This window comes from Rosa rugosa, chromosome 7 (genome assembly GCF_958449725.1).
Source record: "Rosa rugosa chromosome 7, drRosRugo1.1, whole genome shotgun sequence".
Classification (NCBI taxonomy): domain Eukaryota; kingdom Viridiplantae; phylum Streptophyta; class Magnoliopsida; order Rosales; family Rosaceae; genus Rosa; species Rosa rugosa.
In genome coordinates this window covers 15,718,793-15,737,326 of record NC_084826.1, presented here as the reverse complement: position 1 = coordinate 15,737,326, position 18,534 = coordinate 15,718,793, and the positions used below count along the sequence as shown (strand labels likewise).

At 37.1% G+C, this 18,534-nt stretch overlaps 2 protein-coding genes across 4 annotated transcripts; one reads left to right on the top strand and one right to left on the bottom strand.

Annotated features, from left to right (window-relative positions):
- Positions 1 to 2,321: 2,321 nt before the first annotated feature.
- LOC133719981 (1,4-alpha-glucan-branching enzyme 1, chloroplastic/amyloplastic-like) lies at positions 2,322 to 14,788 on the top strand. Of its 2 annotated transcripts, none has more exons than XM_062146180.1 (22): positions 2,322 to 2,705; positions 3,417 to 3,572; positions 3,787 to 4,022; positions 4,326 to 4,424; positions 5,199 to 5,241; positions 6,111 to 6,170; positions 6,287 to 6,367; positions 6,759 to 6,875; positions 7,312 to 7,395; positions 8,229 to 8,350; positions 8,500 to 8,619; positions 9,140 to 9,269; positions 9,358 to 9,468; positions 10,195 to 10,323; positions 10,692 to 10,795; positions 10,927 to 11,071; positions 11,905 to 12,052; positions 12,153 to 12,253; positions 13,295 to 13,372; positions 13,536 to 13,691; positions 14,120 to 14,194; positions 14,292 to 14,788. In XM_062146180.1, exons 1-22 carry the CDS (start codon positions 2,643 to 2,645, stop codon positions 14,400 to 14,402), a joined length of 2,469 nt encoding a protein of 822 aa, XP_062002164.1. In that variant the 5' UTR covers positions 2,322 to 2,642; the 3' UTR covers positions 14,403 to 14,788. The 2 variants fall into 2 exon arrangements, with proteins under 2 accessions (XP_062002164.1, XP_062002163.1); XM_062146179.1 differs by having other exon boundaries at positions 2,324 to 2,705; positions 3,412 to 3,572.
- Positions 14,789 to 14,905: 117 nt separating this feature from the next.
- On the bottom strand, positions 14,906 to 17,021 carry LOC133719982 (growth-regulating factor 3). Of its 2 annotated transcripts, none has more exons than XM_062146183.1 (4): positions 16,630 to 17,021; positions 16,334 to 16,507; positions 15,814 to 16,168; positions 14,906 to 15,415 (listed from the first exon to the last, which is right to left on the bottom strand). In XM_062146183.1, exons 1-4 carry the CDS (start codon positions 16,871 to 16,873, stop codon positions 15,025 to 15,027), a joined length of 1,164 nt encoding a protein of 387 aa, XP_062002167.1. In that variant the 5' UTR covers positions 16,874 to 17,021; the 3' UTR covers positions 14,906 to 15,024. The 2 variants fall into 2 exon arrangements, with proteins under 2 accessions (XP_062002167.1, XP_062002166.1); XM_062146182.1 differs by having other exon boundaries at positions 14,906 to 15,463; positions 16,630 to 17,016.
- Between the last annotated feature and the right edge of the window lie 1,513 nt (positions 17,022 to 18,534).

Sequence of the window (18,534 nt, the reverse complement as noted above, 5' to 3'; positions counted from 1 at the left end):
AAGGGGATATTAATTACCTCTCCAAGATTTTATTCCTCACCCGGATCCATCTCAATGGGATATTGCCTCTCCTTGCCAATATGTCAATACTAACAAATCACCAGAAGATCACAGCGCACAACCTGCATGGACAGCAAAGATTTCATGATTGCATTGAGTGGGCAAGACGAGATGGCCGGCAACCAGATGTAGTTGCTTCCTACTTTCTTCTTTGACAGCAATGTTTCCATAAGAAGAAATGGAAAACCACGTTGTCATGTTCTTCCTTTTCTCTTTCATAGCATGTTCTCCACGAAGGAGAGAAATAGAAAAACTGAAAACCCAGATGCAAAGGCTCCCTCCTTTGTTCTTTAACAGCAAGGTTGTGAGTATAGAAAGATTAGCTCCCATGTTCATGTCTGAAAAGCAATGCCACCACATGGTGCTTAATTAATCATATGATGCCTCTATCACATGGAGAAGAGTTTTGACTGTTGAGGTTGATGGAATGCCAACACATTTCATACTTACATCTTTTCGTAAGAAAATGTGGTTCAAAATTATAGGAAATGCTTTTATCCTCTCTCAGTTTGTCATCCGGAATTTCTTATGATGATAATCTTAGTGAGTAATGAAGATAACTTTTAACCATCTTTCTCATCAGCCACAAGGCTTTTGTAGTAGATCGAGTTGTGAACAATAACACACACGAGGAGCGGGCACGTTCCAAAGCAGACTTCGGCTGAAATGCAGAGACCGTTTAATTACCGTTTGAAAACTGCGACAATTTTACGAAGTCTGCAAGTTCACTTCAGAACCCATTGCTACGTACCACATGGAATCATGGAAGTACATTCGAGTGTCATTCTGCCACCTCAATTATTTGATCGAGCTAGAATCCCCCGGCCGGATGAAAGCATATTCCTTCATGACTTGTGTTTGATTATGAGGATCATTCTATTCAGTTACACATGTGTATGAGGATTGGGACAACCAGAGAGTGAGACTCACAGTATTACATGTGCGTGTGGTTCACCATTGCAAAGATATTTATGAGATCCAAGTCCACTAGGACATTAGATGAAACTGGAAAAACCAAGAGTGTGAGTCATGACTCATGAGTTTGACGGTGAAGAGAGACGGGGTGAGAGAAACAAAAGCTATAATGAAAGGGATGGAATTTTGTCCTCCAGTTGATAAAATAAGAGTAATGGCGTGCTGATACTGGACAACACTAGCTGAATGATGACTGCGAAGAATAAGGTCTTTGACGAGCAAGCAGGTCATGTGAGACCAAAATTATGGTAAGGTGGTGACAAGGACTTGGATTTTGGGGCATGAAAATGAGAGGTAGGTAACTAGTACTATTTCAAGGGGAGAAATGCATTAATGTCCTGCCATGCTATGTCTTGATTTAGTAATTTACCTTCTAAAAATGAGTTGATTGCTTTCTTTATGTTTTATCACTTTTATCACTTTCCGTACCCAATTATCATTCTTCAACTTTTAGTTAAGTTTTGTCAGGTAAAAATTTTAGTTAAGAATTTTATGGAATAAATTTGAAGAGTTAAATAAGGATTTCAGTAATGAAAACGAAAAATACTAAAATAAGAACAACACGTTTGTGTCACAATATGACATTTTTTCTTTAAATTTTGCCAATTAAACTCAATAAATTTAAGTCTAGCCAACGTACCTCTTTTGTCATATTTATGGCTATGTTTTAAAAAGGATGCAAAATTTGGAATTTGTGACTTTTTTCATACTAACTCATATAATTCAAAGATCAAAACTCTCCTTCCCTTATTTGCAGATACAGTATAAAAAAGTAGCTCCTAATTCACTTGATCATGTCCATAGGATAGGAGATACATTTGAAAATCTGCTCCTTAACTGTCAGGTCATTAATTTTAATTTTCACAAATTCATGATTGCTCGGTGTTGAGATATCCAAGAACAATTTGAAAACACATCAAGTATGAAAACTGTTGCAACAAAATTCACTAGCATGGGCCATGGAATATGCCCCAATGATCCATGAAATAAATAAATAAAGTCTGTTTATAGCGACAAAAGAGAAACAAACACAAACACACAAAATATCCCAAGCGGGGCCTCCTCCCTTTTCATAGCCTTTCGTTCCTCATCTCCATCGTGCACTTCATATTTTATTATTTTTCCTCTGAGATTGATATTTTGGATTAAACAATATTAAAGGGGAAAATCAAATCCCAAATACGATCGACGATCGAAAACGCGAGGTGATGGGTCCCGCACACCCATTCCCATGCAAATCTGGACTGCACACGTAGCAAGCGAGTAGCCCAAACCTCTCCCCCACTCTCTCTCTCTCTCTCTCTCTCTCTCTCTCTCTTGGCTTCAAGCGTCACTGGAAACGAGAGACTTTCATCTCTCTCCGATTTTTGCTGCTTCTCACTCACTCAAATCACGTTTTTCCCGGGAGGGCCGGTGGCAAGTGCTACCTTCCAAGCTCAGCAAAATACAGATCTCTCTCTCTCTCTCTCTCCCTCCCTCTCTTTCTCTCTCATAAGAAACCCTAGCTAGAAGGATACAAAAGAAGAAGAAGATGGTCTCCACTCTCTCGGGGATACGCTTCCCTCTTATACCTTCCGGTTTCAAGTCCTCCTTGCATTCCAACTTCAATGGCGGCGATCGGAGGTCCACCACCCTCTGCCTCTTGCTCGACAACACCTCCTCCTTCTCTCGTACTCCCTCTCCTCCTCCTCCTAGCTCTGTTTTCGTTTTCATTTTCCTTTCAGAAATGTATGCTTTTATGATCAATTCGTTTCCGCATTCGATTTTGGCTTGGGGAAATGTTATGGGAGGAGTGGTCAATACAACAGTAATTTAATTGATTATATTGAAATGGAGTAGTAGATTTTGGCCTTGTTTGGTTGTTTGTTGTGGAAGTTACCGTAGATTAATTACTATTACTCCTTGGAGTTTACTCGGATTGTGTTGCGAGGCTTTGCAAAATTGGAATGGATGTGCTTGTGATATACAAACTGTGCTTTTGAAGTGAAATCGAGGATATAAGAATTGTGATTGCAAATGTGAGCATCCAAAACGATGACGATGATCAGCCAGCTTGGAACGATTACCTGTTTGCTGATTCCGAGGTGGATGTAAACTTGGAACTCTGAAGAAGAATCAACTTTGATACCACTGAGATTGAAAATGGGGTTTTGGAAGAGAAATTGATTTCCTCTGTTTCTTCTTTTGGGTTACGTGTGTCAAAATGGACTCAATGCCAATTATATTGCGGCACATATGCTTCATGCGCGGTTAATTTTCATGTCAAGATGAATCTAGCATCTGAAAAATAAATAGAATTTCTTTGATCAATGTTTGCCTACTATTCTATTAGTTAACTTGTTAAGTATGTTAAGCTAAAGTGATTCTTGTTTGTAGGGAAGATCTTTGCCGGAAAGTCTTCGTATGATTCTGATTCGCCTTCTTCTTTAACTGTTGCTGCTTCAAAGAAAGTTCTTGTTCCTGGAGGTCCGACCGATGGCTCTCCCCCTTTGACAGAGCAATTGGAAGCTCCCAGCACAGATTCAGAGGATCCTCAGGTTTGTGATATGATTTACAAATGTTCTATGTTATCAATTATGGTTTTGCAACAGTATTCCAGTTTCACTTGTGAAAAAAAAAAAAAAAAAGAGTATTCCCCTTTCAATTTGGGGATTTTAGATGCTGAGCAGAAATGCTCTAGCAATGTCACTTTCTATTTGACATCTTGAATCACATCACAGATTGATTCTGTGTGCTATGATTTTGGTTTAGGTGCTTGAGGATGTAGACAGTGTAACTATGGAAGATGAGATTGTTGATGATGAAGCAATTTCTTCGTTAGACGTGGGCAGTGTTGATGATGATAAAACCAAGGTTGAGGAAACACCTAGTCTTTTAAAAGGGACAGCAAGTACTGCTCCAAAGTCAATTCCACCACCTGGCACTGGGCAAAAAATATATGAAATAGATCCACTTTTGAAGGGCTTCCGTGATCATTTGGATTACCGGTAGGTTTCTCTTTCACATTTGCACATATAAGCAATACATCTAACTATCGAAATGGATGATGGCCTGAAGTTGAGAAGAGAATGAAAAATAATTGATTAATTAGTAAGGTCTGTTCCCCTATGAGCAAATCGGCAGAACAATGGCTAGCTAGCTGGTCTATGTTACAATTGCAAGAATATTTATGTTTTGGTAGTGCACCAGTTTATGTTACTTTTCCCTCTTTTCCTCCTATAAATGTTTCTTGCCTGCTTTATTTCCAAATTAGGTTATAGGCTTTCACTGATTGTGAATACTATGCTCAGATATGGACAATACAAAAGGTTGCGTGCGGAAATTGACAAGTATGAAGGTGGTTTGGAGGTGTTTTCTCGTGGCTATGAGAAGTTTGGGTTCACACGCAGGTATTACTTTTGTTGATCTCTGCAACAGTCAAAGCATTTTTGTATCTTTCTTGTGTTATACTCAACTCAGTAACCATGAACCACTTTTTACTTGTCTCTTGTTCTTTTGATATAGAATAGCAATTAGAATGTAAACCAAACTAATAGAGAGGTGATGTATAAGGTCAGTACAGCTGACTGAAAGGGAAAAAAAAAAAAAGTTTTCCATGCTACTTCATGCTTGTGTCTCAAGTACCTTCTAGTATTTCAAAACAAATGCTTCAATCTTTTAAACTGTTGGAGTTCAATAGATTGAGTACCATTTGTATAGCCTTTATAATCGTGAAGTATCAAGAGTTCAACACATTAAGTAAAATGACATTTGTTCCCATAGCCTTTTGTTGATTAGAGGAAACTTCAATATATATTTTGTTCCAAGGATTGACAAAATGAAAATTTTCTCTTGAGAACTTTTACATGCTTAATTCATTTAGTAACAGTGTGCATGGCCTCTGCAACATTCGAGGCGTGCAACTTGCAGGTTCTAAACAGATTTGTGACAAATATCACCCGGACAGGCTAGGTCTTTGGGAAAAAAAAAACATATTGTGCCCATATATGTGTAATAAAGATGCACTCTCTTCCAATTTAGGGTGGTAGTATCCTTTTATGTGGTCTGTTTTGCTCATTACCATCTAACATTACATTTTTATATTTATTTTGGAGAATATACTTTTTGTGTAAAAATAATCTAAGATCTTCTGGGCTGATTATAATCTCAAACTGGTTTTTCAGTGCCACAGGTATCACTTATAGGGAGTGGGCACCTGGAGCTAAGGTTTGTTTGCCTCTTTTGGTTATTTAAGGATTTACTTGTAACTGCTGGTCCTCTTTTGGTATGTTAAGTATTTAATTTTTGCTGTTGTTTACTATTGAAGTAAGGATAACTTATTAAAGCCAAGTATAATGGATATAGTGTGTTCAATTCAGGATTAGGTTGGAATCCTCGTCAGCCCTTAGTCTAGCACCTACATGTCAGTGTGTCTGTTAATATGCCAGCATGCATGCAAAGACACTGCTAAACCAGAATGAACTCAAACTTTACTTGATTGGTGCAAGAATGACATTTCAGCAGTTCTTGATTATCAGACCCTGAAAGGAAACATAAAAAAAGAAAATTAAAAGCAATTCAGCATTATTGAACCATGATTTCGATTCGCATTTTCATACTAAGTTATGTGAATGCAAATTATCCATAAGCATATTGAAGGTTTGTATATCCATATTTCTTCACCTATGGAAAGTCTTGTATCAATTGGATGAAATATAGAAATTCCATTGCCAGTATAGAGGATTTGCAATATAATTCAAACTTACGGTCGTAAGACTATGAAAAGTTTCTTTGAGTTTTGCTGTGTCTCAGTCTTCTATCTCAAGGATTTATTATTAATGTGATTTTATCGTCCTTTCTGTTTTGAAAAAAAAAAAAATTGCTTTTCTACGGAACAATATGAGCCTACAAAGGTAGATTTTTTATTTTTTTATTGTATTGGCAGTATCGCACGGACTATCTTGCCCTTTGATGGAACAATCTGGGTTTTATAGGATTAGCTTAGATAGCATATTTTTGAACTTTTATATATTTTGTCAAAGTTATTTTTTTTCCCCTTCTTTATAATTGTTCTGATTATTTGTTGACCATTTCAGTCCGCATCATTAATTGGAGATTTCAACAATTGGAATATGAATGCGGATGTGATGACTCGGGTATGTTTTTCGAAACTTTACCTGTGGGGTTTCCTACATAGGAACCAAAAGAATGCATGCATGACATGAAGGTTGCATGATAATTTTGTTGTTCACAACATTGCTCATGTAAACAGAATGAATTTGGGGTCTGGGAGATCTTTTTGCCAAACAATGCAGATGGTTCACCCGCAATTCCGCATGGTTCTCGAGTGAAGGTAACATTGCTTGTTGATGATTTTAAGTCTAACTTTTCTGAAATCTGTGGATTGTCTGTTGTGTTAACAGTTGAAGGTAAAGTATTTTTTTTTTTTAAAGCTAACTATACCTTAATTCTTATGTCTATGAACAAATCAAATAATGAAAATTTACTGAGCGATTTTGATTATATATATATAGCTATTTTAATGTTGTCTCTGTACAACTTCTTTTGTGGCAATAAGACTAGTTGCTAGGCATGCTACAGTTTCAGGTGGATGTATCTGAAATTTGATAAACATCCACTAAATTTGATGAACATCCACTGTTAGAGAATTGGTTTACCAGTGTACTGTTATTGCCATAAGAGAACCTTGTCTAGTTCAGCTAATGTGTTATGTGAAATTGCAGATCCGTATGGATACTCCTTCAGGTGTCAAAGACTCAATTCCTGCTTGGATCAAGTTTTCGGTACAGGCTCCTAATGAAATCCCATACAATGGAATATACTATGATCCTCCAGAAGAGGTATGTTTTCAACAGATTTTTCGGTGTCCGGGTGTTTCTACAAACGAATGCTTCAACTATTTATACACTGTGTAGATAAAAATGCTATGGTTTCTGGGTAGAAGAAAGGCTGCAGTAGTGTTGCATTAAATTACTTCATGTGTGAGGAATTCCTATAGAAGTTCTCTTTAAATCTCACCATGCTGCACTTTAACAACTAAAGGAACAAAAAATAAAGAGTAACATAGTATTGAAGCTCAATTGAGGAAATTGTCTGGAGAGAGTGATTCACGAGTCATTAATGTTTGCATAGGATTCTCATACTGGTCATTGATCGGATGAGAGATCCTTCAATTAATTTTCCAGGAAAATGTTGAGCCAAATTCGATGCGTTTAATCTTGTGATGTATTTCTGTTGATAATCTTCATGGCTAAATGCTGATCACTTCTTTTTCAGGAGAAGTATGTATTTCAACATCCTCAGCCAAAGAGACCTCAATCGCTCCGCATTTATGAGGCACATGTTGGAATGAGTAGCACAGTAAGAATTGCCACCCCTCTGACTTATCTATATAATTTTCTGTAGTGTTTCTGTCTGTATACATACATACATACATACATAGGCTGCATATATATATATATATATATATGCATATATATATATATATATATATATATATATTTGATATTTAATATTCCTTTACTTTGCAATAAACCTTACCTTGGGTCAGTACAGACATGCTGCAGAGATGTAGGATCTAAGTTTTAGAATACCTCAACTTTTTTTTTTCCAAGATGTATGATGCATCTTTTTCAAGAGAACTTGTATCAGATATAAACTTGGATGAGCCCAAGTGCAAGGCAAATATTGTGAATTCTCTGGTAATTAAAAGGGGCATCTTTTTATTCAGCTTGATATAGGTTAATGACTTCAAAGCTAGAGGGTACTCCTTGGTTGGGCTGTGTGCCAAAGCCCAATGTGAATTGGGCAAGTTAGGGTTGAGCTTTGAAATTGGATTGTGTAGGAATGAAAATCTTCAATCTGAGTTGAATTTCAAGCTGGAGGGAGGGTCGGTCCTGTACAACCTGAACCCAAACCTTAAATCGTTGGACTCCCATCTGATGAACACCGGAATTTTATAGTGTTGGTTGAAAGTTTGAAATATGCCTCAACATCTGTACCTCACATGTTTTATGGTTAAATAACAGCATCAAGCTTCATCTGTTTTTTAAACGTTATAAATTCTACCTATGAAAAGGATCCAAAGTTAATAGGCCATAGAACCTGTCTTGACTCTTTTTTTTTTCATTTTTTTTTTTTTCATTTATCTGTTAAACTTCTCTACCCTGATACTATTAATGACTCTGTTGCAGGAGCCAAAAATTAACACATATGCTGAATTCAGAGATGATGTGCTACCACGCATTAAAAAGCTTGGTTACAATGCTGTTCAGCTCATGGCTATTCAGGAGCATTCCTACTATGCCAGCTTTGGGTATTGTCCTTTTTAGCATTTGCTTTAACACTTTGTACTTCATGTTATATTTTCAACGGGATAGCCAATATTACAGTTGGGGCTTTTTATGAGCGGTTTATCTTCCCTTTATTCTACAAGTGAAGTTGCACTTTTTTTCTGTGATGCAGGTACCATGTCACCAATTTTTTTGCACCTAGCAGCCGATGTGGAACGCCTGATGATCTGAAATCTCTGATAGATAGAGCTCATGAACTTGGTCTGCTTGTACTCATGGATATTGTTCACAGGTACTGGCTAATGTTGCATAGAAGATTTAACATAAGTTTCTGGGAACATATTTGTTCCATAGTGGACATGCCTTTTTCTCTCTCAATCTGCACATTACAACATTATAATAGATTTATTTTGAATATCTGTGTACTTATGCTTGAGTGCACACAAGTTTGTAAACATTTATACTTGGGTCCAGTCTCCTTTCTTACTGTATTTAAATTCTGATAGGACAAATTGCAGAATTTCCAACTGAGTTATAGAATGTGTGGTACTTATTCAAGCTTAATATCACCTCCCTTTGGCTGATCATGCGGCCACAGGGCTTAACAGAACTACTGATGAAGTTTTAATACTTCTTTTCCAAACTAATTGGGGTATCTCTGTTTCTCTTCCTTCAGATTGTAGTGTATTAATCACACTTTGCTATCTTTTATCTGGCTGATATTATGAAAAGAATCTACTACTATTAAACTTATATAATGCTTTTAAACTTATTATTCTCTATATCTGTCTTCTAATATTTAACACATCCAGCCATGTATCAAATAATACGTTGGATGGGCTGAACATGTTTGATGGAACCGATAGTCACTACTTCCACTCTGGGTCCCGAGGATATCATTGGATGTGGGATTCTCGCCTTTTCAATTATGGAAGTTGGGAGGTGTGTGCTTTCTTTTTCAAAACATTTAACAGTATGCTACTGTTGTGAGAAATATGATCTTAATCTTTTTGTTTCATCCTGTTGTCAGGTTTTGAGGTATCTTCTCTCAAATGCAAGGTGGTGGTTGGAAGAATTTAAGTTTGACGGGTTCAGATTTGATGGTGTAACTTCAATGATGTACACTCATCATGGATTGCAGGTGTTATTTAGGTTTTCATTGTGTCTTATTAGGTAGATAATTGCATTTGCATCACATCAACAATTATTTTTATTCCAAAATTATAATGCTATTTAATCTCGTGCATGCTATGCATTTCTTTAGTTTTATTAAAACAGGCAAGCATATCTGTTTTGCTTCTTTTTTAGTAATATTATGTCTTAAGACTCTTAACATGATTAATATTACTTTTTAGCTCTAAGATCCTACCAAATTTGAACACTTTCATTCTTGTCTACTGTCAGCACTGTTTTTTAATTGGTTTTATATCATATATCAATCTTGGTTTTCTCATTCAAATTTCTGTAATTGTATTAGGCACATCGATGCACTTTTTCATGACCCAATTGTATTCTATGATTGATAAAAGTTTTAAAAGTGACTTGTTAGGACCTTGGGGAACTGCACTGAAGTGTTGTAGGTAATACATGCAAAGTCCAGTTCCTATATGGTATTCAATGTATAGGTATTAGAAATGTTATGGATATGTCACTTAATGTTTTTGATGTTACTTTTCATGATGAAGGATTAGTTAAGGAATATGCTGGAAATTTTCCTCTCACACAAAATATCAAAGACATCCATGTTAGGGCAATAGTTTTTTCTCTACATGTGCTACATTACTGTGTTTCACTTCTATTTTATCTTCAGAATGCCAGGTTCCTTATGTTTGTTTACTAATTTAATTATCGGTTCAACTCTCTGTAGGTAGCATTTACTGGAAACTACAGCGAGTATTTTGGATTAGCAACAGATGTAGAGGCTGTCACTTACCTGATGCTGGTTAATGATTTGATTCATGGACTCTACCCTGAAGCTGTTAGCATTGGTGAAGATGTATGTTTTCTATTCCCTTGCAGAAGTAAAATTGAGCATCCTTTGTGTTGGCAATTACCACTTCCTTAACATATTTATATTTCTCAGTGCAGTGAACTGAAAATCAGTTACTGCTTCAATAACTTGAAATAAGGAAACTAAGATATTACCTCTATATTACTAGGTTTTTTGTTTCTTTTTGTCTGTATATTGATTTTCTGTCCTAGTTTTGCCCTTGCCTAACAGATGGAAGCTTTTTCTTTAGCAATATTTCCAGCTCTTTGGATTTACAAGTTTAAAATTAGTAAAGTAGTTGGTTTAAAACCTTAATGATCATAGTGCCAACATCATTGACTGTTCTAGTTCTTATGCACGTTCTGTCATTACAGGTTAGTGGAATGCCAGCATTTTGTATTCCTGTTGCGGATGGCGGTGTTGGATTCGATTATCGCCTGCATATGGCTGTTGCTGATAAATGGATTGAGCTCCTCCAGTAAGTTGCCGTCTGAAATGCAACTCTTCGAGATATTTGAAATCAGGGTCTTGCATCACCAATCTAGCTCACTTTATGAATGAACAGGTCAACTTCTTGCTTGCCTTATTGTGTCATGAAATTTTTTGTAGGAAAATGGATGAAACCTGGCAAATGGGTGATATTGTTCACACACTGACCAACAGAAGATGGGGAGAGAAGTGTGTTGCTTATGCTGAAAGTCATGACCAAGCTCTTGTTGGTGACAAAACAATTGCATTCTGGTTGATGGACAAGGTCACAAAAATTCCCTTTGCCTTGCGTATATCATACATTTTAAAAAGCACTTACCTACGAAAGGATTCAACATAATGCTTATTGTTTGGTTGCAAAATACTAGTTGATTTTATATCACACGTGCTCTGTTCAATCCATATTTTGACAAATGGTTGATTTCATAGCCATTGATGCGTAGTTTTACATGCCCTATTCTAATAGAGGACATATGTATTGTCAGATGCTATAGATATATTTTATCATCGTTAGATGAATTATAGAAGCCTGGGTACCCTTCAGGGGTAAAAGAAATTATCTTTCAGAAGTGCTATTTGTGGAATCCAACATTGACCTTTATGGACATGATCACTGGTTTTCATTTTCTGAAAATTTTTAAGAATTCAATCTTTTATACATATGCCCTTGTGAAGACCTTTACAACCTCTATAAAGATATCATAGCTTCTGCAGTGATTTTATTATGATCCTAGTATGGCAAAGCTCCCAAGTATGAATTGTGCCTTTTGTGCTTAGGGTACTGCTCTCTTGATCAGTCTTTTATAAGAGAAGTATCTTGGTCCTTTTGTACTTGTTCAATATTATTTGAAGTAGTTGATAAATGATCATGGTAACGTGCACGTACCATGAACCAAAATGTGCCATGATCCTGGGCCTGGAAACTCTGTTCTAAATAAATTTCACCTGCCCAATTCTCTATTATCTATTATGAATGCAAATATGAACCAGTTTTGGAAATTGTTTACTTAGTATCTTGTTAAAATTGATCACAAATTATGTGCAACTCGTGTCTCTTATATCTATCAGTATTTATCTCATTTTCTGTGCTGGTTTCAGGATATGTATGATTTCATGGCTCTGGATAGACCATCAACTCCCACTATAGATCGTGGAATTGCATTACACAAAATGATTAGGCTAATTACTATGGGATTAGGTGGAGAAGGATATCTGAATTTTATGGGGAATGAATTTGGACATCCTGGTAAGACTGACATTACATCAATTTATTATATTATTATTTTATCATTAGATTGAACTGCTGGTAGCTTTAATGTGTGTGGTTTAATTTTTATTTTGCCCAGAGTGGATTGATTTTCCAAGAGGGGTTCAACATCTTCCAAATGGAAAAATAGTTCCTGGGAACAATAACAGTTTTGACAAATGCCGGCGTAGATTTGATCTTGTAAGTTTTGCCCAGCTTATAGTCCAAGTGTTCATTTATTCAAAGGATCCATACACTCCAAATTATGGATCTTCTGCATTCACTACTGTTTATAGTTAGGACTCATTTCTCACAGGGTGGTGAGGTGGTGTTTACACATGATTGGACCATTGGTTGATGAGACCAGATTTTTAACCTTGGAATGCCTCTGATTTCATCGTGAACCATTCCTTTACACACTTAAGTCATATTATACACATTCTTGAAACAAAAAGTAGAATAGGTGGTATCGTGATGTCAGTACAAGAAAGAACATACAAATTGCTTCACAAAAGACATTATTAACGGTAATGGAGTTTTCCAAGACTAAAATTCAATAGAGCACAAGTCGGATAACAGTTTGATAGGAACCAATCCCCTTTTGAAATGTTATTCGTGATCTATTCTGTTTTCTCTAGTGCATTCGTTATCTCTCTCTGTTGGACAGTGGGGCTTGCTCTTTGGCAATGCTTTGACACATGCTCCAACCCATCGTCATCCCTTTGTTAAATCATGTTGGAACATTTATATTCTACTTATAGTTCTTCAACTGCTTAAATCATGTTGGAACATTTATATTCTACTTGTTGGGTTGGAACATTTATATTCTACTTATAGTTCTCCAACTGCTATCTTATTACAAACACCGGCTCGCTGCACATCTTGTTTGATATTTCTGGATGGTTTCATTTGCAAAAACCGCTTTGACACATGCTCCACCCCATCGTCATCCCTTTGTTAAATCATGTTGGAACATTTATATTCTACTTATAGTTCTTCAACTGCTTAAATCATGTTGGAACATTTATATTCTACTTGTTGGGTTGGAACATTTATATTCTACTTATAGTTCTCCAACTGCTATCTTATTACAAACACCGGCTCGCTGCACATCTTGTTTGATATTTCTGGATGGTTTCATTTGCAAAAGGTTTATGTTTTGTTCTTTGTTCAAGTGTATTTTGAACTTGCTACTTTTAAGTTGTGCTCATGTTTTTTGGACATCGTTGGTTATGTACCCAGGCAGATGCTGAATATTTAAGATATCATGGCTTGCAAGAATTTGATCGAGCAATGCATCATCTTGAAGAAACCTATAGTGTAAGTTTTGGTAGCCTTGGTTGCTTAGCACGTGGACTGCTTTTATAACTGTTTCCCTATGGCTTTCAAAAGTCCATTGATTTTTTAGATAATCAAAAGGTCAAATCTGATTTAATGTCAGCTGTGCATTTCTAGTACTAAATTTAATCAACTCTTGATGCAGTTCATGACTTCCGAGCACCAATATATATCCCGAAAGGATGAAGGAGATAAGGTTATTGTCTTTGAAAGGGGAAACCTGGTTTTTGTCTTCAATTTTCATTGGAGTAAAAGCTATTCAGAATACCGAGTAGGCTGCTTAAAGCCAGGAAAGTATGAGGTATATCCTCTTCAACTTCTATTTAGTACTCAAGAGTTGGGTTGCCAAATTTTTTTATTTTTTTATTTTTTTTTCACATTATCTTTCTAGCATTAATCGTAGATGTTAGGTGATTGTTTATTTATTTTCTTTGTTTGTGCATCTTGAGATCATTAGGTGATTTAGTCCCAAATATGTTGGCTGATTTTTTTTCACACCGCAATAATCCAATAGCACATCCAAAGATCATATGCTGCAAATGTGGGTGTGGTCCAATAAATGAGGGGTTCTTAGGTTGATTCTGATAGTAGGGAATGTATTTTGACCATTAAAACTCAATATTTGCTAATTTTGCTGTTAGTTTCTTGCTTTTTTTCAAAATGAATTTTATGTGCCTGCCACTCGGTTTATTTTGTCCTGTATCATATACGTGTTTGTCTTCCTTCCAGATTGTCTTGGATTCAGATGAGAAAATATTTGGAGGCTTCGATAGGATTGCTCACACCGCGGAGTACTTCACAGTTGTAAGACAATTTTCCTTGCATCATTATCCGAGTCTTTTTGCTTCGTTCTGCCCAATCATACAGAAACTTTGTGTTAAACCCTCATGATTGTATGCAGGATGGATGGTATGATGAGCGGCCTAATTCCTTCCAAGTATATGCACCTTGTAGAACAGCTGTGGTCTATGCTCTAGTAGAGACAAAGGAAACGATACCCATCAAAGGCTGATTTTTTATACTAGTAAAATTCTGGCACTGAGAATCTCTACATCTTGCTGCAAAGACGCCATGTACACTTGCTAATAAAGCAGAGTGCAGTTTATGTGGAATAATGTTTGCCATCTCTGGCAGCTGTGCCAACCTAAGTCAGAAGAATAAGGTCAAGGAAGTAGTTGCGGAACATGAACTTCAAAAATGAGAATTTATGTATAGTTCAGACTTCAGACGACCAACCCCACCTAGGCATATAAAGTAGACTAATGTTCCAGTTTGTGAAAAATCCTTCTGTAATTATTTTCCACGTTAAGCCCGATGACTGCCTGCCTAGAGATTTTGCATTGTATTAGATAGCATGTAGCTGATTTATGGTCATACACTTGAATAATTTATAAGTCACTGAATACTCTTTATTTGGAGAACCCGCAAATTTTGTTATCCGATGGGTTTCAAGCTTTCAACCTTCATGTCATGCTAATACATCACTAACAATCTGTCGTTGAATTTCGTAAGAAATTGGCAACAAAGTTGTTCTTGATTAAACAAGCAATTGAATCTGGTCCAGTTAAAAATAAAACTGATTCAATTTATACAAGCAACTGGAAAAAGGAAGTTGGAACTGTCTGATATGATATTCAGGTGCTGATGAAGCTAGTTTCAGAGACTGAGCCACGAGGCAACCGATGAAGAACACTGGTCGGTGAGGAGTTGGAGTTGGAGTTGGAGGAACGCAGAGCCTCTGCAAGAGGCCCTCCCAATGAAGCCATATGGTTTGTCCCCCATCCCGTTGGCCAATTCAATTGCGGCTGCTCACTCTCTTGGCCTGGTTCTACTCCATTGCCGGTAGACAACTTCAACGACACATCTGATGATGTGTTTCCACGTATTGAAATGGAGAGGGAGGTGGCAGAGTTCATTGAGCTAGCATTGCCTCTCCCATTGTCCGGTTCTTGGAGCTGTCCCGGCCAGTCATCGAAAAAAGGCCGCAAGATATGATTGTCGGATTGAATACCTCCCGAAACCTCCCTGCGGTTATCAAAGAAGCTCTTGTTCTCATGTTTGGACTCCAAAGAGCTACAAGAAACGGGAATGAGTTGAGGGAAACCCAATTTTTCTTGGATTTGAAGCATTATTATCAAACGTGCCTTTTGCTAAAGATTAAGAATTAAGAACAAACACTAGAAAGGAGACAAGAGGGTCCATTGAGATTTCTATTATTATCAAATCCCATGGTCTGCAATAACATTTACAAAAAGAGAAACAATCCAATGGCTTCATTCAATGCTATAATCATTTCGATTTTACTATATACTGGGTCCAATGGTTGAGGGATTAATCATTCAAACTCTTATACCATATGATGCACATTTAATTTGAACCCAAATGAAAAGGGACAAGAACAACAGATTTGTTGGTGGCTTCACCTTTGTTTGAGCTGGAGCAGATCGATGGAAGGGGACGACCCGGAAAGAGCAAAATGGGTCCCATCCGACCCATTTCCCAACGATGAGGCAACAGTAACGACTGCGTTGGTGGTGGTAGCATCAAGAGTCCTTACTCCTCCTCCTCCTCCTCCGGCGGCGTTTGTGGTTGTGGTGGCGGTGGTGGTGACTTCCACATGCTTTCTTGAACGGTTTCGTCCGCGGTGCACGTGGCGCTCGCAGTACTTCTGACCGGTCACTACGTCTCGAGAGCACCGCCATTTCTTGCCATCTGTCCTCCGGCACCTGGTCGGCTCTGGATCCATGGCCCCTCTTCCCCAGTACCCAGATTGCAACACTATCACACACACACACAAGTTGTTCCATGAGATTTGAAACTCCAACCCAACCCATTTCCCAATAAGTAACAAACTCAATGTGGATCCAATGTCTTAAGAACAGGGAATGTTTGGTAAAAATCATCGAAGTAAAAAAAAAAACATGTTTATCGTTAGATACTTACAAGCGGGGTACTGTTGAAGAGGGTGGTGGAAGAAGAATTGAGAATGCAGAAGGCTTCTCTTGATTGGCTGAAGAAGTTCAGGAGGAACAGCAGCACCAGCCAGCATGTACCTAAATATCAAAGCCTGCAGCTCAAGCTCTTGCCACTGACTCATGCTGAAGAAGCTCCCCATCCCTAGAACAGACACCCAAGAAATAATATCAAACAATAAACAAAAACCTGTAAGAAAAGACTCGGACTTTTCTGGGTTTCTGTCAAAAACAAGAAAAAGTAGAGAGAGAGAGAGAGAATCTCACTGGGAAATCTGGTGGCAGAAGAAGCTGGTGTAGGAGTAGTAGATTCAGAAAATGCTGACAGGGTGCTGATGACTTTGGTGTTTGGTTCAGGTACAAACAAAGGGAGAGCATACCCAGAAGCTGGTTCAGGGTGTGTTTGGGTCTGAAGGTGCTCAAGTTTTGGTATCTTTGTAGCAGAAGAATAGGGCTGTTGTTCCTCTGACTCATGCTGCTGGTTTCTCCATTGCTTGAGATGAAAGTCCATAGAGAGAAAAGAAAGGTGGGGCTATGAGTTTTACTGGTTGGTTTTGGTTTATTAATATCTCTCTCTTATCTTTTTCCTGGGTGGGTGTTGGGCTGGGTTTATGTGAAGAGAAAGTTTGCTGAAGCTTTCTGCAGAGGCTTCTGTGCCTTCTTTTATAGCTTTGGCAGATACCTTCACTTCACATTCTGACAGAAAAATAAAAAAAATTTAAAAAAATAATTAATTGAAAAAATTCAAAAAACTAAAGCCTGCAAAGTTTGTTTAAGCCAGTGAAGAAGCCTGAGGGCACTTGAGAAAAAGACACTCAGACAAGACAGTTGAGACCAAAAAAGTGAGACTAAAATTTTTTCAAAAAACAATGAATGGATGAAAGAGCAAGCTAGACTAGTAGAGAGAGCAAAGAACCTGCAGTCTTTTCTCTCTCTCTCTCTATTTTGCCTTGGAACTAGCGCACAACCTGTTTTTATTAGGCTTAATTGGTTTGTTTATTTATAACAATACAGATTAAGTATTGTAACCTGAACCCAAGACTCATATGATATGCATGATATAAAAATGGCAGAGAGGGATTCAAGCCGACTTTGCAGTTACATTGCAGCCGAGCCCAGGCTTTACCACTCCATTTTCAAGGTTAATATTCTTTTCTTGTTCAGTAAGTACGAGTATGTTTGCTGTGTTAGGTTTTCTCAAGACATTGATTTGATTTGCAAGTACGGTAAGAATCGTATTTAACTAACATTTGTGTTTCTAAGAAACTCTTACTTTCGGCTTACAAAACTTTGTTGGAGAAACAAAACTCAGTATATTGAGATTGAATTATAAGTTAGGTTATTTTTTACAATATTTGACAATAATATATGTTTAATGATTACTTTGTCTTTTACAAACACTCAAAAACATTCATAAATCGACAAAACATATAACAGTGTGTGAATGAAATATCAAATAACGCAACATGAAATGTCTTTTTAAAGTATTTCGTTTGAGTATATTTCTTGCAAAACTACTTTGATCGTTTGCAACGGAGCCAATGTTTTTAGTATTGCTCCAAATTAACCTGCATGAATTTAGCTGAGATGAAAATGAAGCCAGTTACGCTTACGCCAAGCCAAAGATTATGATTGATCATGAGGCAGTCTTCTTCAGTCTTGTAAGAAGGGCACAGAAATGTGGGCTCCGCAGACCTCTGTGTAATCCTACAGTTCTACCATATGAGAGGAAGGAAGCAAGTAACTTTGTTTGACCCACATGCCCCTGCATTTTCCTCCTCAAGGCCATTGAGTAAATATCTAAAATGCCGACGACTATTGTACAGGTTTGTACTCGAGGAAAATTTCTTTGGCCAACGACTATTTACTCAAGGTAATTATATCACACTCAAATTTCGCTCAACGTGCTTGGAGCTAAACAGATGCATATGAGAAGTCATCTGAAATCTGAATGATGCTGCACTGCTCAAGTTGAAATCTAAATCTTCGGTAAATCCCGAATGAGACCATTAACATAAGGTTCGAATGTGTTTTTTTTATAAAAGATAAAGTCATAAAACTACAAGAAAAATATTACAACTGAAAATCTCTATGTACACCTGACAATTAAATCAAACAGGGGGAGGTCCCAAATCTTTAACAAAACTAGAATATAAAGGTCGAATTACTCCG

Bases quoted from the DNA above. Each gene is read 5' to 3' on its own strand.
- LOC133719981 (XM_062146179.1), top strand. From the start codon at position 2,567: ATGGTCTCCACTCTCTCGGGGATACGCTTCCCTCTTATACCTTCCGGT. The intron at 10,324-10,691 runs GTATGTTTTCTA...CTGTCATTACAG, and splicing joins CTGTTAGCATTGGTGAAGAT to GTTAGTGGAATGCCAGCATT. The intron at 13,373-13,535 runs GTAAGTTTTGGT...CTCTTGATGCAG, and splicing joins ATCTTGAAGAAACCTATAGT to TTCATGACTTCCGAGCACCA.
- LOC133719982 (XM_062146182.1), bottom strand. From the start codon at position 16,873: ATGGACTTTCATCTCAAGCAATGGAGAAACCAGCAGCATGAGTCAGAG. The intron at 16,508-16,629 runs GTGAGATTCTCT...TGTCTGTTCTAG, and splicing joins TTCTGCCACCAGATTTCCCA to GGATGGGGAGCTTCTTCAGC. The intron at 15,464-15,813 runs GTGAAGCCACCA...CGTTTCTTGTAG, and splicing joins CTGCTCCAGCTCAAACAAAG to CTCTTTGGAGTCCAAACATG.